The sequence below is a fragment of the Mustelus asterias genome, unplaced genomic scaffold (genome assembly GCF_964213995.1).
Source record: "Mustelus asterias unplaced genomic scaffold, sMusAst1.hap1.1 HAP1_SCAFFOLD_738, whole genome shotgun sequence".
In the NCBI taxonomy this organism is placed as follows: Eukaryota; Metazoa; Chordata; class Chondrichthyes; order Carcharhiniformes; family Triakidae; genus Mustelus; species Mustelus asterias.
This window is the reverse complement of record NW_027590687.1, coordinates 94,721-116,258: the sequence shown is the minus strand read 5'-3', so window position 1 is coordinate 116,258 and position 21,538 is coordinate 94,721. Positions and strand designations below refer to the sequence as shown.

The 21,538-nt window shown below is 42.3% G+C and overlaps 1 protein-coding gene across 1 annotated transcript in view; it reads right to left on the bottom strand.

Annotated features, from left to right (window-relative positions):
- Nucleotides 1-564: 564 nt before the first annotated feature.
- kcnk9 (potassium channel, subfamily K, member 9) overlaps nt 565-21,538 on the bottom strand; it is a 54,771-nt gene continuing 33,797 nt past the window's right edge. The window contains exon 2 of the mRNA XM_078205412.1: nt 565-2,495. Within this exon, the coding sequence (XP_078061538.1) occupies nt 1,654-2,495 (842 nt within the window). The 3' untranslated portion in view covers nt 565-1,653. The remainder of the gene's footprint in view (nt 2,496-21,538) is intronic.

The window sequence follows — 21,538 nt, the reverse complement described above, 5'->3', positions numbered from 1 at the left end:
AGGAAAAAGGTGCAGGCATTTCGTTGGAACCAGTAGTCACTATCACCTGTAGTTAAACAATTAAACCAGAAAGTTCTTTAGTCCATTAATGAAAAAAATCAAACTCTCTAGACTGGTCACATTTGGTGACACAGGTGCTGCCATAATGTTCCATAGAAGGGAGGGTACAGTATGGGGGGAGGATTACCTTTTACCTGTGTGTTCATTCATCCAGTCATTATAAACAATGACTGTAATCAACTGTAAAATTGAATTGACTATAGATCTGATTTGGGAAAGTTTGTGAATGTCACGTTGCACATAAGAGTAGTCAAAAATTTAATTTTTATTGCATGCAAAATATTTGTCATTTATAACATCTCTTTATACTTAAATTCATCAGTTAAATCTTCTCTGTACATTTTCATTCAAATCTGAATATATTATATATATATATTCATAAATCTCTATGATGTCTGTTCTTTTGTACAAAATATTACCACTGAAGTTAGCTTCTGTGGTGCAAATTTACATGATTTCCCTTAACCATGTACATTCGTTATAAAAGCAACAATGTACATTTTGAAACGTGCCATATTTTAATGAAAAAATTAGAAAAGTGCATTATTTTACAACACTGCAGTAATTGTAAAGACAATGTAAAATATATACATGTTAGTGCAATCATTACAAAAAAGAAGCAATCCCAATAATTACATTTTGTACATAAGTCTGAGAGCTACCTTGAGTTGTAAACATTTTGTTACAGCTTCCTATCATTTGAACTATTTCATAGAACAGCAAAAGAAAAAATCAATTTTGGAAATAACAGTTAAAATCACTTAAACTGTTAGAACTTCTAAAGAGAAAAATCTTTTTTGTTGTTGATTTTCTAGTCTTATTGTTTATACCCAGGCATTCAAAAACTAATTCCAGGTCATGCCAGTCATAACTGCACTAAATAACTAAATGCAACCCCAGCCATTCATTTTTACTCGTCCCATTCTCCGTTAAATCTCCACAAGAGATGAGAAAGAACAAATGGCTGGAATTGCCACAAAAGCATAAATACTCATCATAAATCAATAAATATTAATGGTTTTTATTAATTTCATTGCTAGTTAACTTGTGTTTTCAGGTAAGTTACAATGCATACCAGTTGTACAAAGCGCATGCATTTTAACTGGCATGCTAAAATGATCTTTCTGCACTTTACAATCCAGTAATAAAGAGCCAGCTGTTGAAAACACATCCAGTGTACCGACTGCTTCATGTGTTCACGCGCATGCTGTTTTGGCAACAGGATTTAGGTTCTTCTGTTCTGTTAGTCAAATCTGAAACTCAGTATTTAAACTGTTTTACAAAATTAATACCTGATGCATTGTTTCCACACATCCCACTTCCATAATAACACTCTTTCATTCTAACAGTTTACTGTCCTTCCCAAGCAGAATAATGCCAATCTAACGAGTCCTCTCTAGCTTGTAGTTTCAGTGGATGGCCAACGTGTTGCTTGTTCCTAACATTCCAACTGCCACCTGTAAGGCATATTGTCGCTACTGTAGAGCTTTATTAACCATGCTTCATGCTTGGTTTCTGAGTCCCAGAGAAAGGTTGCTTTATTTTCCTCATCTTCTCCAGCACGCTCAAAAACAAATCAAGGTAAAAAGTGTTTCAAATGGACTTTCTCCTTCTCATGAGCCTGTGATTCTCATTGAAGCTGTGTAAACCTGGCGACACAGAACTCACAGGGGAGGGGAACAGACTGTTTTTCAGTGTGCTCGGTGAAATCTCTTCTATCTTGTAAGATACTGAGTGAAAGTACTGAGGATTGAGTTGGGAACTGAACGAATTCTGGTGAGATACCACCTGATTGGTATACTCGTGGGACCTGTAGCACATGCAGGAGCAAACGGACTGCAGGTCTGTCACCTCAGTTTTATACCTCTGCCGGCCCTGTTGGGGATCTTCCTGGATGTGGATGATCATGCTGTTCCTATTTCCCGCCAAAGAAGCTCGCTCTTCGGCATCCCGCCGCTCATCTTCACTGTTCATGGTCAAAAACCTGAGAACCACAAGGTTGAGGAAAGCTCCAATAACTGTTAAACCCACTAAAATATACATAAAGCTAAAGGCCACATAGAGCGGCCTTTTCTGCAGTGCCTTATCCTTCTGGAGGGCCACAAAGTCCCCGAACCCTATTGTAGTCAATGTGATGAAGCAGTAGTAATATGCATGAAAAAAGTTCCAGTCTTCGTAATGTGCAAAGGCGGCAGCTCCGATGCACAGGGTCCCCATGCAAGAGAAGAAACCCACGGTCACCATGTTCTCCATAGACACATCTGTGCTTTTCATGCCAAGGCATTTCTTTATTCGTTTCAAAAGGTATTTGACAAATGTGTTCATCCGTTCTCCCAGACTCTGGAACATGACTAGGGTCAGTGGTATTCCCAGCACGGCATAAAACATGCAAAAAGCTTTACCTGCATCAGTGTCTGGAGCAGCGTGGCCATATCCTGCAAAGCAAAAAAAAAATAGTCATTAGTCAAATTGCACACAGAATCTTTGGGTGTTTGAGAATTTAATCTTTAAATCATACAAAATGAATTAATCTCAGCCACTTCTGACGGGAAAATATTCCGTTTTATTTCTTCTTGACCTTTGACACCTGAAACAGGTGCTGTGCTCCCTCAGCATTGCAACTTGTTTATCTTTGAAATATTTAGAATATGCCCATCACCAGCACATAGGAACAGAGGGCTGGAAGTTTCTCGAACGTATCTGTCAATGACGCATGAAATAACAAATGTCTTTATTTTTTACATGATTGCATACAATTATGGTAATAAGAAAACATGGAGATATTATAAACTTAAGTAAACACAGCAATTCAAAATCAGTCTGCGGTGTGACAAATCTAAATTGTCATGTTTTAAGAAGAAAACTGATACAATTGTTATACTGTGGATTTATGTTGACTTGGGTACTGGGGACTTGATTGAGATCAACCAAATTCATTTAGCATGTGACACAGGTAAAAACAATGCTCATTACCAGAACATACATGGATTCATGTTTCCAGAGGTTTCAATTCACAATACCACTCAACTTCTAAATATGGGTGGAATTCTCCGCTCTTGCATGCCTCACTACCACTGCCAGCGAGAACGGAGAATTTGGCGCTCAGCGGTGGAACTGGTTAATCCTGGCCGCGGGTGAGGTTGATGGATTTCGGCAATGTACTCTTCAATTTTAATAAATACATAACTGGATTGCCAAGATTTGAATTGGGATTCCCATATGCTATAGACAAAAATTGCCTCCAGTGATTCTTTCCTTCAGTCAGTAATTCAGAAATAGACGTGACAGAAAATATTGAAGAAAGAGTAGTTTGGCTTTTAAAATGTGGTGTTATTTCCAGGCTGAATGTAGCAATAGCTGTCTAGCCCTTCCTGCCGGTGGAAATCTTCCGGTCCCACTGATAGCGATTGCACCCCCCCCCCCTCCCCCGCCATCCACTCCGTGGCACATTCCCCAGAGGTGGGAGGTGCGGGGCGCACTCCCCCATAGACATCAGCGGGACCAGAAGATCCCATCGCCAGCCAATGGCGGACCACCTCCACTGCTGGAAAATACGCTGCTGGGGTTGGGTCTGGAAAATCTTGCCTGTGATATTATCAAGTATCCTGTAGACTTGTTAAAAAAAAGGGCAATTTATTTCCGTTCTTTGACTTGTGTGGTTATTCTAAACAATGGCAAAATATTGAAAAATTTTTGGTATAATTAAATTTTGAAGATTAAATCCCCCCAGAGTGAACAACAGTTAGAGAAGTTCTGATAAACTATGACAACAACCATCTCAGGACGCACTGCAGTGTCCAAGGTAAGCTTGTCCCACTCTTCAGATTGAAGAGGAAAGTATGACTGTCATGGAGGGGACACACAGTTAAATCACTGTATTAACAATTCGTAAAATGAAGGCAAAATTGCATTTAAATATTCAGATCAGTTCAATTCCTTCACATCTACACACAAACTTGCAAGATTCTTTAATCAGTTAGCACAAAGTAACACAGTGGGCAGAAGTTTCCTGGAAAGATTTGGGTAACTATACCATGAAAGTAGAATTATACTGCGTTGTACCAAATTTGCAGGTTTTTGATTTGCGGCAGTTTTCCTCTACTACTAGTTTCATCTCCTTAGTTACATCTGCCAAAATCCAACTTAACTCATTTATACAGCTAATTCTGTTCAAAAGTCCAGAGAATGCAGGTTTCTTGCAGTTATTCTGAAAAAGCATAAATTTCTCCCAGAAGAAAAAGGTAAATTTCACTTTAAAAAGTCAATATAACAAAGATATATCTGACATAGTTACAAGCACTCACATTATTTCCTACACAAATGTAGGACCATGTGCAATCTCACAGTCTTCCCAACTCATCTTTGTTATGCAGGATGTCTCATTTAATCATTTTGCTCCTTGAGTCACATTCACCAGTAGCTGTATTCCGTCCAAAGTCCCAGAACATGGTTACTGCCAACAAGGCAAAGGCATCGGAATCCTCTCTCACTCAGGCATCCTGATAGCACAGTATGCCCAGAGATTTCCTTCACTGACCCACTTAGATGGTCTAGTGGCCGGTGGCAAAACCGGAACAGCTGCAATGGGTGTTGTCCGATCTACATTCCATTGCCCTTCCTGTCTTCAGCTCACTCCTTTTCCATCTGTATAATAAAACACAGTCTGTGTTCTGTTCTCAGTGGCCTGATTCAACACCAGGACCCTGAAGACTGGCAAACAGAAAACTGTTCCAGTCAGCTAGAACCTTATTTGTTTCCTCTTTACATGAACTCTCAGTGTGAACTGAACTGCCAAACAGAAAACACAGGCTGATCCAATTCCATTGCAATTCACTTTCTATTTACCCTTTGTTTCTTAGCTGTTCATTCCCATAGCAACCTCGGGTCCCATGGGCAATTATTAGAAGCTAATGATGTCATCATCAGGAAACCAATTAACCCTCTTTCAGAATTCTCTCCAGCCCATGTTGGTCTCAAAGGGACAGTGCACAAGAGAAAGGATAGGTGTTCCCAGCACATTGGGCATTACAGTATTGGACTTTACACATTGATCCAACCTAAAACTGTATTAGAAGATTAGAAAGATTAGAAGATTAGAAACCCTACAGTGCAGAAGGAGGCCATTCGGCCCATCGAGTCTGCACCGACCACAATCCCACCCAGGCCCTCCCCCCACATATTTTACCCGCTAATCCCTCTAACCTATGCATCCCAGGACTCTAAGGGACAATTTTTAACCTGGCCAATCAACCTAACCCGCACATCTTTGGACTGTGGGAGGAAACCGGAGCACCCGGAGGAAACCCACGCAGACACGAGGAGAACGTGCAAACTCCACACAGACAGTGACCCGAGCCGGGAATCGAACCCGGGACCCTGGAGCTGTGAAGCAGCAGTGCTAACCACTGTGCTACCGTGCCGGTTTTTAACCACCAACCACGTCCCCCATCCCCCCACCCCCCGGCCCTTCCTCCAAGACACTCTTTGTTCTAAAATTTGTTTCTACTCACAAATTCTATTCACTATCTACTCAGAAGCAATTAACTGGAATGAATTTTAATGTTATTAATGTCACCATGTTTTACAAACCATCAGACGTGGCAGGCAAATTGCTCTGATGTGAGCATGGTGATTAGAAGCAACGCAGGCTATAATGAAGGATTTTATTTTATTTTAAAGCAAAATGACCAATTGAGGAAAATGTGACACTGATCAGAAGTGGAAAAAGAATTCTCACAGAAGATGAAGGAACGGCAAAGATGCTAACTAAGTTATTTGTCTTAATTTTTATGAACTCACAATAGTGAAGTTGCATGCATCTTAGAAGGGTGGAAGATGTCACAAAAAGAATTGTCAGGGGCTCCAGGCAACGATCCTTCAAGCTCCCTTTAATATGGAACTGACGCCAGAGGAAGGGAGGGTTGCCAACGTAACACTGCTGTTCAAGAAAGAAGAAAGAAATTGTGTAGCTTTAGGCCAGCCCAGCATTGGTAGTGAATAATTTCTAGGGGCCAATATACAGGTGAAAATGAATATTTAGAAAAGCATGGTTTATTACAGACAGCCAACGTGAATAGACGAGTTGTATCTGACAAATTTAATAGACTTCTTTGAAGATAAAATGAGTGCACTGCATGATTACAGCAATCTACTTTCTTTTTCTTTTGCACTTTTTATCTCCTGAAGAATTTAATTCCATATAGAAGTATTATTCCACTGATGTTAGCCAACCTTCAGTACCTCCTAACTGTTCATTATTTATGCGTGAATATTGCTCAAGTCAAATTTAAGTGACTTTAAAAGCAAAAGTGATATGAGAAATAAAACTTTTTCACACAGTAGTTAAGGTTTGGAATGCACTGCCTGAGTGTGGTGGAGGTATGTTCAATTGATACATTCGAAAGGGAATTAGACTGCAATCTGAAAAAGAAGAATATGTAGGATTATGGGGAGAAAGCAGGTGAGAATGGCACTAAGTGAGTTGTCCATTCAGAGAGATAGTGCATACACAAAGGACCAAATGGCCTCCTTCTATATTGTAACAATTCTGTGATAAGGAGGACTTTGGGAGGAAATAAGTTAATAGATAGGACACATACACGTCAGATGAAATGTGGAGGAAATTTGAAGTGATATATTTTTGGAAGGAAAATGATGTATTATGTACTAAATGGTAAAACCTTAAAACAGGTGTCATAGCAGAGAGACAGAGATGCAAATCCTTAAAAGTGGAAAGAAATGTTGATAAACAGGATCTTTGGAGTTTTTTGAACTGGGCATCAAGTACATAAACAGAGTGGTAATGCTGGATCTGTACAACTCACTGGTTATTATTGTATTAAAATGTCGGAATATTTCCAGCTTTGGACGCAACGAAAAGGGTACAGAACAAATTCATTAAAATGCCTACCAGGGATGGTAGATTTTAAATATGATGATGTACTGCAGACACAGGGATTCTTGTTAGAACAAAAAAAAAGGTCAAGGAGAGATATAATAGGGATTTTTAAATTATAAGGGACTTTAATAAGGTCAATGGGGCTGGTGAGTCAGTAAACAGAAGTTATGAATTTAAGATCATTAAGAACAGATGGAGCAGTTAGGTATTTTTCATGCATTGGTGTGTTAAGATACAAAGTACCTTATCATAAACATTGATAGAGGCAGATTCCATAGCAGTTTTTAAGAGAAGTAAATAAAAAGCAGAAAAATAAAATTTTAAGGGATTTGGTGAAAGTGTTGGGCTAACAGATTAATTGCGTAGCTCTCTAAGCAAGCTGAAAATGGATGTGATGGGTCAAGTAACCTCTATATGTCTTGTAAGGTTCTATAATCATATATGATGCAAAAGTCATGAAATAATGGAAAATTGCCAATTGTTAGAAAGTGGCCAACCTCTCACAAGTTTGGAGCATCCACCTTTCACCTGGGAGACCCAGGTTGTGACAGAATCAAAGAATTCCTACAGTGCAGAAGGAGGCCATTTTGCCCATTGAGCCTGCACCGACAACAATCCCACCCAGGCCCTATCCCCATAACCCCACATATTTACCTGTTACTCCCTCTAACCTATGGATCCTGGGACACTAAGGGGCAATTCAGCATGGCCAATCAACCTAACCTGCACATCTTTGGACTGTGGGAAGAAACCAGAGCACCCGGAGTAAACCCAAGCAGACACGGGTAGAACATGCAAACTCCACACAGACAGTGACCCTGTGGATGTGGTGTATCTGGATTTCCAGAAGGCATTTGACAAGGTGCCGCACCAAAGACTGCTGCATAAGATAAAGGTGAACAGTGTTACGGGTAATGTATTAGCATGGATAGAGGATTGGTTAACTAACAGAAAACAAAGAGTGGGGGTAAATGGGTGTTTTTCTAGTTGGCAATCAGTGACTAGCAGTGTGCCCCAGGGATCAGTGTTGGGACCGCAATTGTTTACGATTTACATAGATGATTTGGAGTTGGGGACCAAGTGTAGTGTGTCAAAATTCGCAGATGACACTAAGATGGGTGGAAGAGCAAAGTGTGCAGAAGATGCTGAAAGTCTGCAAAGGGATATAGATAATCGAAGTGAGTGGGTGAGGGTCTGGCAGATGGAGTACAATGTTGGTAAATGTGTGGTCATTCATTTTGGTAGGAATAACAGCAAAATGGACTATTATTTAAATGGTAAAAAATTGCAGCATGCTGCTGTGCAGAGGGACCTGGTTGTCCATGTGCAGGAATCTCAAGGAGTTGGTTTGCGGTGCAGCAGATAATTAAGAAGGCAAATGGAATTTTGTCCTTCATTGCTAGAGGGATGGAGTTTAAAAACAGCGAGATTATGTTGCAGCTGTATAAGGTGCTGGTGAGGCCACACCTGGAGTACTGTGTACAGTTTTGGTCTTCTTACTTGAGAAAGGATATACTGGCACTGGAGAGGGTGCAGAGGAGATTCACTAGGTTGATTCCAGAGTTGAGAGGGTTGGCTTATGAGGAGAGACTGAGTAGACTGGGGCTATACTCTTTGGAATTCAGAAGAATGAGGGGAGATCTTATTGAAACATATAAGATAGAAGAAGGGAAGTTGTTTCCACTGGCGGGTGAAATTAGAACTAGGGGGCACAGCCTCAAAATAAGGGGAAGCAGATTTAGGACTGAGTTGAGGAGGAACTTCTTCACACAAAGGATTGTGAATCTGTGGAATTCCCTGCCCAGTGAAGCAGTTGACGCTACCTCATTGAATGTTTTTAAGGCAAGGATAGATAAATTTTTGAACAGTAAAGGAATTAAGGGTTATGGTGAGCGGGCGGGTAAGTGCAACTGAGTCCACAAAAAGATCAGCCATGATCTTATTGAATGGCAAAGCAGGCTCGAGGGGCCAGTTGGCCTACTCCTGCTCTTAGTTCTTATGTTCTTATGACCCAAGCCGGGAATCAAACCCAGGTCCCTGGAACTGTGAGACAGAAGTGCTAACCACTGTGCCAACACCATGCCGCCCAGGTTCCAGCACAGACTGATTCACACCTACATGGAAGTTTAAATGTTAGGAAGGAGACATGACTTTGAGAAATGGGAGAAAGCACAGAGAAAATAACTATTGACCAACAATAAAGGCAACGTAAGTTACTAATGTTAATAAGATTAAGCCCATTTGTTGACTAAATGTTTAAGGCTTTTAGGCATACACTTGGTTGAGTACAGAACTTTGTGAACAACAACTTGCACTTACATACCTCTTTTCATTTAATAAAAAAAACAAAATGCTTCACAAAAAGAAGCTGTTACCAAACAGAAATTGAAGGGAACTTGAGAGGAAACCATGGGTGAATTAAACAGCTAGGTTTTGAAGAGGATTTTGAAAGTATGAGGGTATTTTGACAAGGGTGTAGCAGAATATGGAATGCTAAATATTGTATGTCAGTTTCATTAGCAGTCCCTTCTTTATGTCTTATTGTTGGGACTAAACTCACATTAATATTCCTGTATTATATTCCACTTGTGAGATATTTGTCCACTCACCTAATCCATCTCTATCCTTTTGTAGCCTCCCAATGTCCTTTTCACAACTTACTTTCGATAAACTATGAAGACTGAGGTAAAATACTTCTTCAATTTATTTGCAATCTTCTTATTTTCCATTACTAACTCACAGACTCACTTTCTATTGAATGTACACTCACTTTGTTACTTCTTTCCTTGTTCAAATATCTATAGACACTCTTACTATCTGTTTTTCTATCGGTAGCTAGCTTTTTCTCATACCAATTACCTCACCATCAGTCTACCCTCAATCACCAGCAAAGTGATAGAAGGGGTCATTAACAGTGCTATCAAGCAGTACTTACACTGCAATAACCTGCTAAGTGACACTCAGTTTGGATTTTGCCAAGGTTACTCAAGTCCTGACCTCATTGCAGCCTTGATCCAAATGTAGACAAAAGAGCTGAATGCCAGAGGTGAGGTGCAATTGATTGCCCTCGACATCAAGGTAGCATTTAACCATTTGTGCCATGTCCTAGCAAAACTGGAGTCAATGGGAATCAGGATAAGAAACATCTGCTGGTTAGTCATATCTAGCATAAAGGAAGATTGTTGTGGTTGGAGGGCAGTCATCTCAGTCCCAGGATATCACTGCAGGAGTTCCTCAGGGTACTGTCCTAGGCCCAACCATCTCCAGTTATTTATCCATTACCTTCCCTCCATCATTAGGGTTCAGAATTGGGAAGTTTCACTGATGATTGGACAATGCCCAGCAACATTTGTGACTCTGAGCGGTCCATGACCATATGAAGTCCTGGACAACATTGAGACTTGTTGCAACACACAATTGCCAGGCATTGACCATCTCAAGCAAGAGGGTATCAAATCATCTCCCCTCGACTTTCAATGGCATTACCATCAATGAATTCTCCCCTTATCAACATCCTCGGGGTTACCATTGACCCACATATTAGCTTTCCCTTGTCACTTGACCACAATACAAAAATAAAAACCAACACAAAATAAACATTCCAAACAAAATTTATGAATGAAATCATTACATATTGCTTGCAGAATTTAACAAATCACTTATCTGCTCTTCCTTTGTGCCTGTTTTCTTTTTGCTTTTGCCGGTTCGAGTGTGCCTGCCATGCTACACCTGTAGCTGCAGCCTGGCTGGAAAAGGTTGCTGACTTTCAATGGTGGAAAGAGTGCAGAAGAACTTGGAGGACAACCTCAAGCAGTTCCATATCTAGATGGCCTGGCTGCAGTTTTGAAGGATGAATGATGTCCTCCTGAGTGAGGACAGCCAGCTTATGTCCCATGAAATCACTGCTACTCCCTTGGGACAACACCTCAGCAATCTTAGTAATATAAGGGAGTGCAAATTAATGGATCGCCATGAAGCTCCTTTGCAAACTGCATTCCACAGCAATGATGGGGACAGTATGAGCTTGCATGGCTTCAAGGTAACTTTACATGGCAACAGTTTTAGCTTTCACATTCAGACATTAGATGTCTGCTACGTCTATGGCAATTGGTGCTGCAATATTGCCATCAGTTGGGGCATCATGGTTGGGTTCACACTATGTGAATGGAGTTCATCATCATTTCTGGTAAGGGTGTGCTCCAAGCTCTGTGCAAAGCCCTTGACCCTTTGTACTTTGGAGGCGGAGAGATTCTTTCCACTTAGTAAGGAAGTTAAAACTAGAGGACACAGCCTCAAAATAAAGGGGGGTCGGTTTAAGACAGAGTTGAGGAGGAACTTCTTCTCCCAGAGGGTGGTGAATCTCTGGAATTCTCTGCCCACTGAGGTGGTGGAGGCTACCTCGCTGAATATGTTTAAAGCGCAGATGGATGGATTCCTGATCGGTAAGGGAATTAAGGGTTATGGGGATCAGGCGGGTAAGTGGTACTGATCCACGTCAGATCAGCCATGATCTTATTGAATGGCGGGGCAGGCTCGAGGGGCTAGATGGCCTACTCCTGCTCCTATTTCTTATGTTCTTATGTTCTTACTTTGTACTTAACCCTTCCATACTTCCTAACGTTGACTGCAAGTTTTCAATCAGCTCCCCAATGCACTACACATTTGTTGTGCACACCTATCAGTGTTCTTGTGTAGGTTGCCCCTTGTAGCAGAACCTGGTGTCTCAGCATGTTCTGATACTACCCATATGCTATCCTCTAAATTCAACACAATGTTAGAATCAATCTGAGCTAGTCGCTGATGGAATAAAATCAAGTAACCACATATCTTCATCATCATTGTGCACTTGTTGTTCCTCCACTACCTGGCCAGTTTGTAATTCTTGGGTATCTGAATGGAAAATAACACGAGGGTAAGATTGTGGTGTGAGTAGGAATGTAAAGTTAAAGGTACATGCTTACAGCGTCTGTATCTTGAAAATCAGAAGAAAGTGTGAGGTGAGGGTGAAGTGATGTATGAAGGAGGATTTGTTTTGAGAATGCCATCATATCTGATGGTTTCAGCTTCGGCGTTGGCCACAGCTTCAACAACGGCCATTCTAATATTTGCCAGCACCATCACGTCCATAGATAATAAGTCATGCAAATGGGCCTGTTAAGCTTCTAGTTAGCTCTTGTTGCTTCTGGACGTATGCTTGTTGTCCTGCAAGAGACAGGGAAGGGCATCAGTGAGTGCCATGCAATCTGCTTGAGTGCTATGGTTATCATAGAGAATAGCTGGAAGTGCAGGAACCTGTGAGATGTGGGTGTGAGGCTTGCACGATACAAGGTAGATATGTGTCCTGACTAATGGAAATTTTTTGCAGGTGGGTGTTGGAGGTGTGGTGAACTGAACAGTGTGTGGGGCTTATAGTGCGCTTGGTGGGATATAACATTTGAGGATGCATTCATTGACCTTGACCACTCATGTGCAGTCTTTGAATTTCTTGCAGCACTGCATTCAGGTCCTTGAGGCTTGACTCTTGACATTAGGCTCCATGGTTATCTGCTCTATGTTAAATTGCGTCCAGAGGGCTTTCTGTCCCTTTGTGGATATAGGACATCAGTCCTTCTTTCCATCTCCTCCACTCAAGGCCTCCAGTGTAGCATCCAAGAACCTTGGAGCCCATGTTGTGCCAGTCTTCAATGTTTCCCAGATCAGGTTCACTTCCTGCATGATTTTCAGCACCTGCTCCAACCGCAATGCATCATCCCTATTGATACAACCAGCCAACCAACAGCCTGATTAGTGCTGGCTAAATGCTGAAATCTTTGAAATGAAGAGGCAGCAAAAAGCTGGGGTTGCAACCAACAGGTGTGAATTAATAAGCCATCAGCATTTCACACCTATTTTTGGGGTTTATCAAATATAGCCCACAGGAAGTAAATATCGTGCTAACAGTCAAAGCTTAACTCACACATAGAAAATTAACGATATATTGATCAATACTTATAAGGGCAGCAGTTGATCATGAAAATATATCTTAGTAAAAGTCAGTGCCTTCTGGGCAGGAAGGAAACTGATGGAATTAAGAAAATCAAATTTGTTATTGATCAGTATTGAACCAAATTATGTGTTTCCAGAGTGAATGCTCCAGAAATGTGTAAAATGTAAACTAGATAGCAAATAACTTTTTTAAAGAAGCAGCTGTACTTACTTCCCCTGTGTCATATTATGTGAAGGCATTACATGCTGAAGATATCAATGAATTTTGCTACAATAAATCTAATTTTAGAAATCTTCCTGACTGCCAGTGTTCTGTCCCATGTCCAAAAAGGTAACTGATGTAATTGCATTTATCTTTCATAGAAATCATAGAAACTCTACAGTACAGAAAGAGGCCATTCGGCCCATCGAGTCTGCACCGACCACAATCCCACCCAGGCCCTACCCCCATATCCCTACATATTTACCCACTAATCCCTCTAACCTATGCATCCCAGAACACTAAGGGCAATTTTAGCTTGGCCAATCAACCTAACCCGCACATCTTTGGACTGTGGGAGGAAACCGGAGCACCCGGAGGAAACCCACGCAGACACGAGGAGAATGTGCAAACTCCACACAGATAGTGACCCAAGCCGGGAATCGAACCCAGGTCCCTGGAGCTGTGAAGCAGCAGTGCTAACCACTGTGCTGGATCACATAGGACACTGCATGAAAACAACACAGAAGTAAAAGGGAATTGATACAGACTTAATATCATTGAATAGGAATGCACATATTAGGAGAAATACCACAAGGACCATAACCTGCTGTATTGGCACTTAGAAAAAAAACTCTCATCAATTCATGGAAAACAAGAAGATTGCTTCTCTTTAGTCCTTTTGATTGCTTTCAGTGCCGATATATGCCCTGCCATTTTATGTCAGTGGGCTCAGACCTTCCAGTCTCCAGTTAGTCAGAGACTGGATGAACCCCAGTAGATATGCTATGGGACCCTTTGGAAATCCCAATGCAAGGACTTCAAGCCTGTTTCCCAGGACTCTTTGAAAATATCTCCAGCTCTGAGTTAGGGGTGGAGATTTTTGACAGTTCTGCAGTACTCACCTGGATAGTTACCCAGGAAATATTAGACAGGAAAAATTTTAGTCTAACTCCTGGGCAATTATCACAAATGACCCCTCCCATAATCACTCACACTAACCGCCCCCCCCCCCCCCACACACACACACACACACATGCCCAAATACCCCATGATTTTCCCAACTTGACCTGACCAGCCATACTATCCAATTATCCTGACTTACCTATCCATTCACCCACCTGCCACCTTACCTACCTCACCAACCTACCACCCTACCCTTACACACCTTCTCTCCATTGCCATTTTCAAAGCAGCTTTGGAACACTTGTGTTCTTTACTTACAAGAATACAGCAGCTAGTGCTATAAGAAAAGAAGTTTGGCTTTTACATGGATCCTCTGCGCTATTTCCTATGAGGTTTCCTGGGTTGAATGTGAAGGACCTTCCATGGGAAGGTAAGTAGGTGCTTATTTGTCTAATCAAAGCCAGAAAAAGGGGTTCTGATCCTGATTGGAAGATCTTGGTCCAAAATTGTGAGTTCGAGTCCAATACTTCTGTTTATTCCAACTTGTTTACCTGGATAGTTACCCAGGAAAAACCTACAACAGATACCACTGATTCCCTCCCCCCAAACACCCAGTTTACCTCCTTGAACCCCAACCACGCTCCCGACAACCACCCCCCCCCCCCCCCCCCCCCCCACCCACCCACCCACCCACCCCCGCCAACAACGCCCCACTCCTCTCGGCTACTCTCCCTAACACTCCGACCCTCTCCCATCCGGACCTGACTAGTCCCTGACCCCACCTGACTACATCCCAACCCACCTATCCACTTATCCAGCTGTCACCCTACCCATCTATCACTTGACCCACTTTGATCTCCACCTAACCCATCTGTCAACCTACCCACCTCACTCACCTCCCTGCCACCCTACCCTCATACCATTTACTTTCTCTCCATAGCTGTTTTCCAACCAGCTTTGGGACATTTAAACTTCATTTTAGTGGATTATGGCAGCTCGTGCTGTACAAAGGGGGCATGGCTTTTGCACAAATTCTCTGTGATGCTCCCTACAAATTCTCTGTGATGCTACACTGGGTCAAATATGAAGGATCCTCCCTCCATTGGAAGAATGCTCAGTAAAATCAGAAGAAGGCAAGTATGCAATGTTCTGTTTGCTCAGGGTCCAAAATGGGTTTCTGATCCTGATCGGGAAACCTGGGCTTGGTTTCACTCAGTGCAACTTAGGTTCAGTACATTGCAGATTGGAATAGAAGAACCAGCTGATGTGCTCTCAGCTCTTCTAAAAATTGCCTCCCCCATTTCCCAGATGTAAGTCATCAGTGCAATGTGAAAGTTTTGGAATCGTGATGAAAATAAAGTGATACACGTTACAGGTTCTGAGATGTTCTGAATTGGTCGCAGTAGTGTTAACACATTTAAGTCTACAATCTCCCTATGGCCTGAATTTTTCACCGGTCAGACACGCACACTTGACAGGCCTGGAAGCAGACTCGAAACACGTTCCCAGCCGTAGTCAGCCCCGGAGCACAAGTTCATGCCAGCTGGCCAATTAATGACCATCCATTGTGAAACATGCTCTGTGAAAGACTGAGCGCTGCCGGGGTGGGCGAGAAGAGGGCTGGCATCAAGAAAAGGGAGGGTACAGGCTGCCGCTTCTACTGTGCTTCCCCAGGTCGACAGCAACTGCGGAGGCACATCACGGAGCAACTGACCCGTGAAATATAAATATTGATGTTAAAATTATGCCACGAGCATCTGGGCAGCTAAATCATACACAGACCTCAGTCCCCAGACACCTTTTTCATTTTATTTCACCCCTGACAGTTCATCCTGCCCTGGATTATGGTTGCAGCTGAAATGTAAATGCTGCCTAGCCTATCAACCTGCCCACCAACCATAAATGCAAATGGACCACTTAAAATTGTTTTCAATTGGCCCCTTAATGGGTTAAATTGCCTTCCAGATTATCAGTGGCTGCACGTCCAACTCTCGTGCCCGCCTGCTGACCAAAATATTGAACAAGTGCATGATGATGTCAGAATGTCTTCTCCCACAACGTCACACTCTTCCAGGTCAGGCATCCGTCCATCTGATCAATGTAAAATTCTGGCTTTGGTCTCTTTCTACTTTCTCTGAAGGCGAAAGGGCATGTTAGTAGAGTGGTGAAAAAGGCATACAGGACACTTGCCTTTATTAATCGAGGTATAGAAATAGGGGAGGCGATGGCCTAGTGGTATTATTGCTAAAACAATTAATCCAGAAACTCAGCTGATGCTCTGGGGACTGAGGTTCGAATCCCATGGCAGATGGTGGAATTTGAATTCAATAAAACAGAGTCTGGAAAGAAAAATCTACTGATTACCATGAAACTATTGTCGATTGTTGGAAAAACTCATCTGGCTCACTAATGTCCTTTAAGGAAGGAAATCTGCCATCTTTACCTGGTCTGACCTACATGCAACTCCAGAGCCACAGCAATGTGGTTGACTCTCAACTGCCTTCTGAACAAGGGCAACTAGGGATGGGCAATAAATGCTGGCACAGCCAGTGACACCCACGTCCCATGTTGGAGTTGTTTAGAACTTTGGTGAGGCCACAGTTAGAATATTGTGTGCAGTTTTGGTTGCCACATCATAGGAAGGATGCGATTGCACTGGACAGGGTCCAGAGGAGATTCACCAAGATGCTGCCTGGGATGAAACATTTAAGTTATGAAGAGAGGTTTGATAGGCTTGGGTTCTTTTTCTTGGAGCAGAGAAGACGGAGGAGTGACCTGATTGAGTGTTCAAGATTGTGAGGGGCATGGACAGAATAGATAGCGATCAGCTGTTCTCCTTAGTTGAAGGATCAGTCACGAGAGGACATGGGTTCAAGGTAAGGGGGGATGTGAGGAAAAACGTTTTTACCCAGAGAGTGGTGATGGTCTGGAATGCACTGCCTGGAAGGATGGTGGAGGCAGGTTGCTTCATATTCTTTAAAAAGTACCTGGATGAGCACTTGGCACATCATTACATTCAAGGCTATGGGCCAAGTGCTGGTAGTTGGGACTAGGTGGGATTCAGGTGTTTCTCGACTTGATGGGCCGAAGGGCTTCTTCGCTGATCACAGGCAGAGTGGCAGCAGACCCCCCCTTCCCCCTCACTGATCACAGGCAGAGTGACAGCGGAACCCCCTTCCCCACCCCCCATTGATCTCAAGCAGAGAGCCATCAGATGCTCGGCACCTACCTCCTCACTAGCTGGAGTGCCTGAATCGGACTTTTGTGGAGCATGTCTGTTTTGTGCCCAATCTGGATGGGCGAACGCAGTGGTAAAGGGGGAAGTGCTGGTAAGGTTGGGCATGCAGCCCATTAAGTCAATTTAAATACAGTTAAATGGCCGTCGCGCCTGTTTTGGGCGTGGTCAAGATCACAGCCATTTTCGGGCCTTGGTAAAGGGGGAACCGGCGCAGTGGCGGGGGCGGATCGAACTACTTGCCTCACACCCGACTTTACCAAGTTTTCGCGCCTGAAAACATGCGCAACTTGATGGTAAAATCGGGCACATTGCTTCCTATTAGTTTGGATTTACAGGCTGTTTGAGCCAAACTAAAGCCCAAAAACGACTTTTTCAGTAGAAATGTCGAACAATCAAATATTGAAAAAGAAGCAAAATCCAAACAGTATACAGGATTTCTATATGATAAAAACTGAAGGCCAGATAAAGTTCAATTCAACCAATTAATATGCATGAGATTGTTTTTCCCTCCATCAAACTTCATGATATTTCAGTGAAAATTTTGATTTTTAAATCTGTTCACTTTAAAAACAAAAATGATCTTATCATCCCATAACTTCAAAGGCTCTGTTCACGTGTTTATGAATGCAAACGCAGACCACAGTGCATTTTGCATGTGAGGCCAGGTAAAAAATTGCTTCAACATAAACTTTCACCATCATACACAACTGGTATTAGACCATAACACCATAGCAGAATTAGGCCACTCGGCCCATCGAGTCTGCTCCGCCATTCAATCATGGCTGATTTTTTTCTCATCCCCATTCTCCTGCCTTTTCCCCATAACCCCCGATCCCCTTATTAACCAAGAACCAATCTATCTCTGTCTTAAAGACACTCAATGACCTGGCCTCCACAGGCTTCTGCGGCAAAGAATTCCACAGATTCACCACTCTCTGGCTGAAGAAATTCCTCCTCATCTCTGTTTTGATGTGTTGATCACATCCTTTGTGATATCTCTGGACTATTTAAATAAAATTTGCAGCACAGAAAGAAGCCATTCGGCCTCCAGGTGTTTATGCTCCACACAAGACTCCTCCTGCCTCACTTCATCTCAACCTTCCAGTATTTCCTTTTTACCTCATGTACTTATCAGACTTCTCCTGAAATACATCTGTATTATTTGCCTCAACGTTGTAGTGAGTTCCACATTCTCACTCTCTATGAATAGCGAGGTTGCTTCTGAGTTCCTTATTGAATGTTTGCTTAATTTATACAGCATTTAAATTAAATTGTCTGTTATCCAAACGCTTTGTGGCCTGTAATCACATGTGTCATATCTTTTGATGCCTATGTTGTGAATGCCATTTTCTTAAGAGGGAAAGCATGCATACAGATTAGTTGATCAAGCCTGTTCCTAGCCTAGATCCTGTGTAATCTACCTGTCATGGACAATACCTCACTAATTCAATCATTTCACAGAAAGTTCTGCATAGAACCTCACTGATCCCCAAAGAACTCCAGAATATTCATCAACCCACTCTGCCCAACATTGGCCTGCTGCATTCTGAACAATATTCTCCATCTCATGGTTTAGCAGCACAGAAAACATTTTCTTCACTGAAGTATATTGTAAGACTGATTATCACATGACACTCTTAATGAAGCCAGATCACCTGTTTTCAATTATTAATTCAACATCATGTTCCTATTATAAATACTATTAGGTAGCCATCAATTAATTTAAGACACCAATCTAGTCAAGGGGTTTAAATGACATGTAAACTGTTTAAGTTTATTGCATCATCTTAACAGCTGAATTGGATCATCTGTCTTGTTATCCACTAAGAGGTGATTAGTGTCCTCCCTACATTTCAAACATAAAGATATATCTATGTTACTTGAGCTGACTGATTGTGAGAGTTCTGCTTGTAACTGACCTCCCAGGTACAACAAATTATCAATGTTTAACACTAATTATAGAGTATCTCTTATAGATGAAACTCCTGTAACAAACACCAATAAACATTGAAGTATCAATAACAGCATAATTGTGTCACAATGAATGTGGTAGAATGCAATAAATAGACAGACAAATAGTGACTGAGTATTTACTATGGTGGCAATGAGAGTTTGGAATGAAAGTTGATTTAACCCTCAGGCTGGAGGGATACCATGGAAGCCTTGTCAGCTTTAATGACCAGGTCATATTTACATTATGTGGGGTGATTTCTCACCCAAAGTGAATGAAAATGATGAAGAGTCTGGCAGATAGGCAGGAGTAGGAGATCAACACCAAGGACCCAAATGGCAGAAGGAGTTTAATCTGGATGTATGCAAGATGATGCATTTTGGAGGATCAATTTTAGGTGCAAATTATACTGTAAATGACAACCTTTAGGAGCATTAACATACAGAAGGGTCTGGGCGTGCAAGTCCACAGTTCCACAGTTCCCTAAAAGTGGCAACACAGGTGACCAAGGTGATTAAGAAGGCATATGGCATGCCTGCCTTCATCATGGGCAGCAAAGTGGCATAGTGGTTGGCACTGTTGCCTTACAGCACCAGGGACCCGAGTTCGATTCCCAGCTTAGGTCACTGTGTGGAGTTTGCACGTTCTCCCCGTGTCTGCACGGGATTCCTCCAGGTGCTCCGGTTTCCTCCCACAGTCCAAAGATGTGCGGGTTAGGTACATTGACCATGCTAAATTGCCCATTAGTGTCCCGGGATTTCTAGGCTAGAGGGATTAATGGGGTAAATATGTGGGGCTACGGGATAGGGCCTGGATAGGATTGTTGTTGATGCAGACTCGATGGGCTGAGTGGCCTCTTTCTGCACTGTAGGAATTCTATGATTCTATCAGCTGGGGCATTGAGTACAAAAGTTGGGAAATCATGTTGCAGCTATATAAAATCTTGGTTAGGCCATATTTGGAGTATGGCATGCAGTTCTGGTCACCACACTACCAGAAGGACATGAAAACTTTGGAGGGAGTACAAGGAAGGTTCACAAGGATGTTGCCTGATCTCGAGGGTGTTGGCTGTGAGGAGAGGTTAAATAAACTAGGATTGTTTTCACTGGAAAGACAAAGGCTGAGGGGAGACCTGATAGAGGTCTACAAAATTATGAGAGGCATAGATAGTGTGGATAGTCAGCGGCTTTTTCCCAGGGTGGAAGTGTCAATTACAAGGGGGCACAGGCTCAAGGTGAGAGGGGGAAAGTTTAAGGGAAATGTGCGGGGGAAGTTTTTCACACAGAGTGGTGGGTGCCTGGAACACTCTGCCAGAGGAGGTGATGGAAACAGGCACGTTAGCAACATTTAAGAGGCATCTGGATGGGTACACGAATAGAGAGGGAATCGAGGGAGATGGACTGAGTAAGGGCAGAGATTTTTTTTAGTTTAGTTAGGGCATCATGATCGGTACAGGTTTGGTGGGCCAAATTGCCTGTTCCTGTGCTGTACTTTTTAATATTATTTTAAAGGACATTGGTGAACCAGATGGGTTTTTACAACAGTTGACAATGGTTTCAATTCCAACTTTTTATTGAACTCAAATTTCACCATCTACTGTTGCCCGATTCAAATCTGTGAACCCAGAGCATTACCCTGGGTCTCTGGATTATTAGCCCAGCAACAATATCACTACATCACCAGCTCCCCTTAGTGGGCCAGAGGCGATGACGTGGAGAGAGAAGAAGGATCATGATTTCATTCTGACACCTGGAGAAGCACGTCTCCTTTTCCTGGACCAAAAGGAAATAATCTGTTTTAAAAACTTACTTTGCTGTGTCACTTCCAACCCTAACTCCTGTTTCTGGCAGGTTTGGTCTGACAGGGAAGTCATATGGGTTTCCTCATGCAGGTCTGGGGTTAATATTAGTATAATTGGAATCCAATCTGCATATTTAAACAAGCACCCTGTTGGCTTCTGTTGTGTGCCCTTCGTAGCTACAATTTAAATTACAGTCAGCAGGATCCAGGCGGGAAGGGCCTAGGTAATATTCCTCCTCTACTTTAACTGTCTGGAAACCAGGCAGTTAAGAATTTCCCACCACAACTCTTAGACCATAATTTAAAATAACATTACTTAGATGACCATTTACAGGCAGTTCTCAGACTTACGACGCAACTGGCCCCTGATAGTAAGCTGCAAGTTAGTAGACCAATATCAGAACCAAGTTTCCCATAGATACAATGTTAAAAATGGGTGATTATTTCATGAATGAACACATGTCCTTCAGGATTTTTTGTGCATCAGCTTGGTGATTCCAG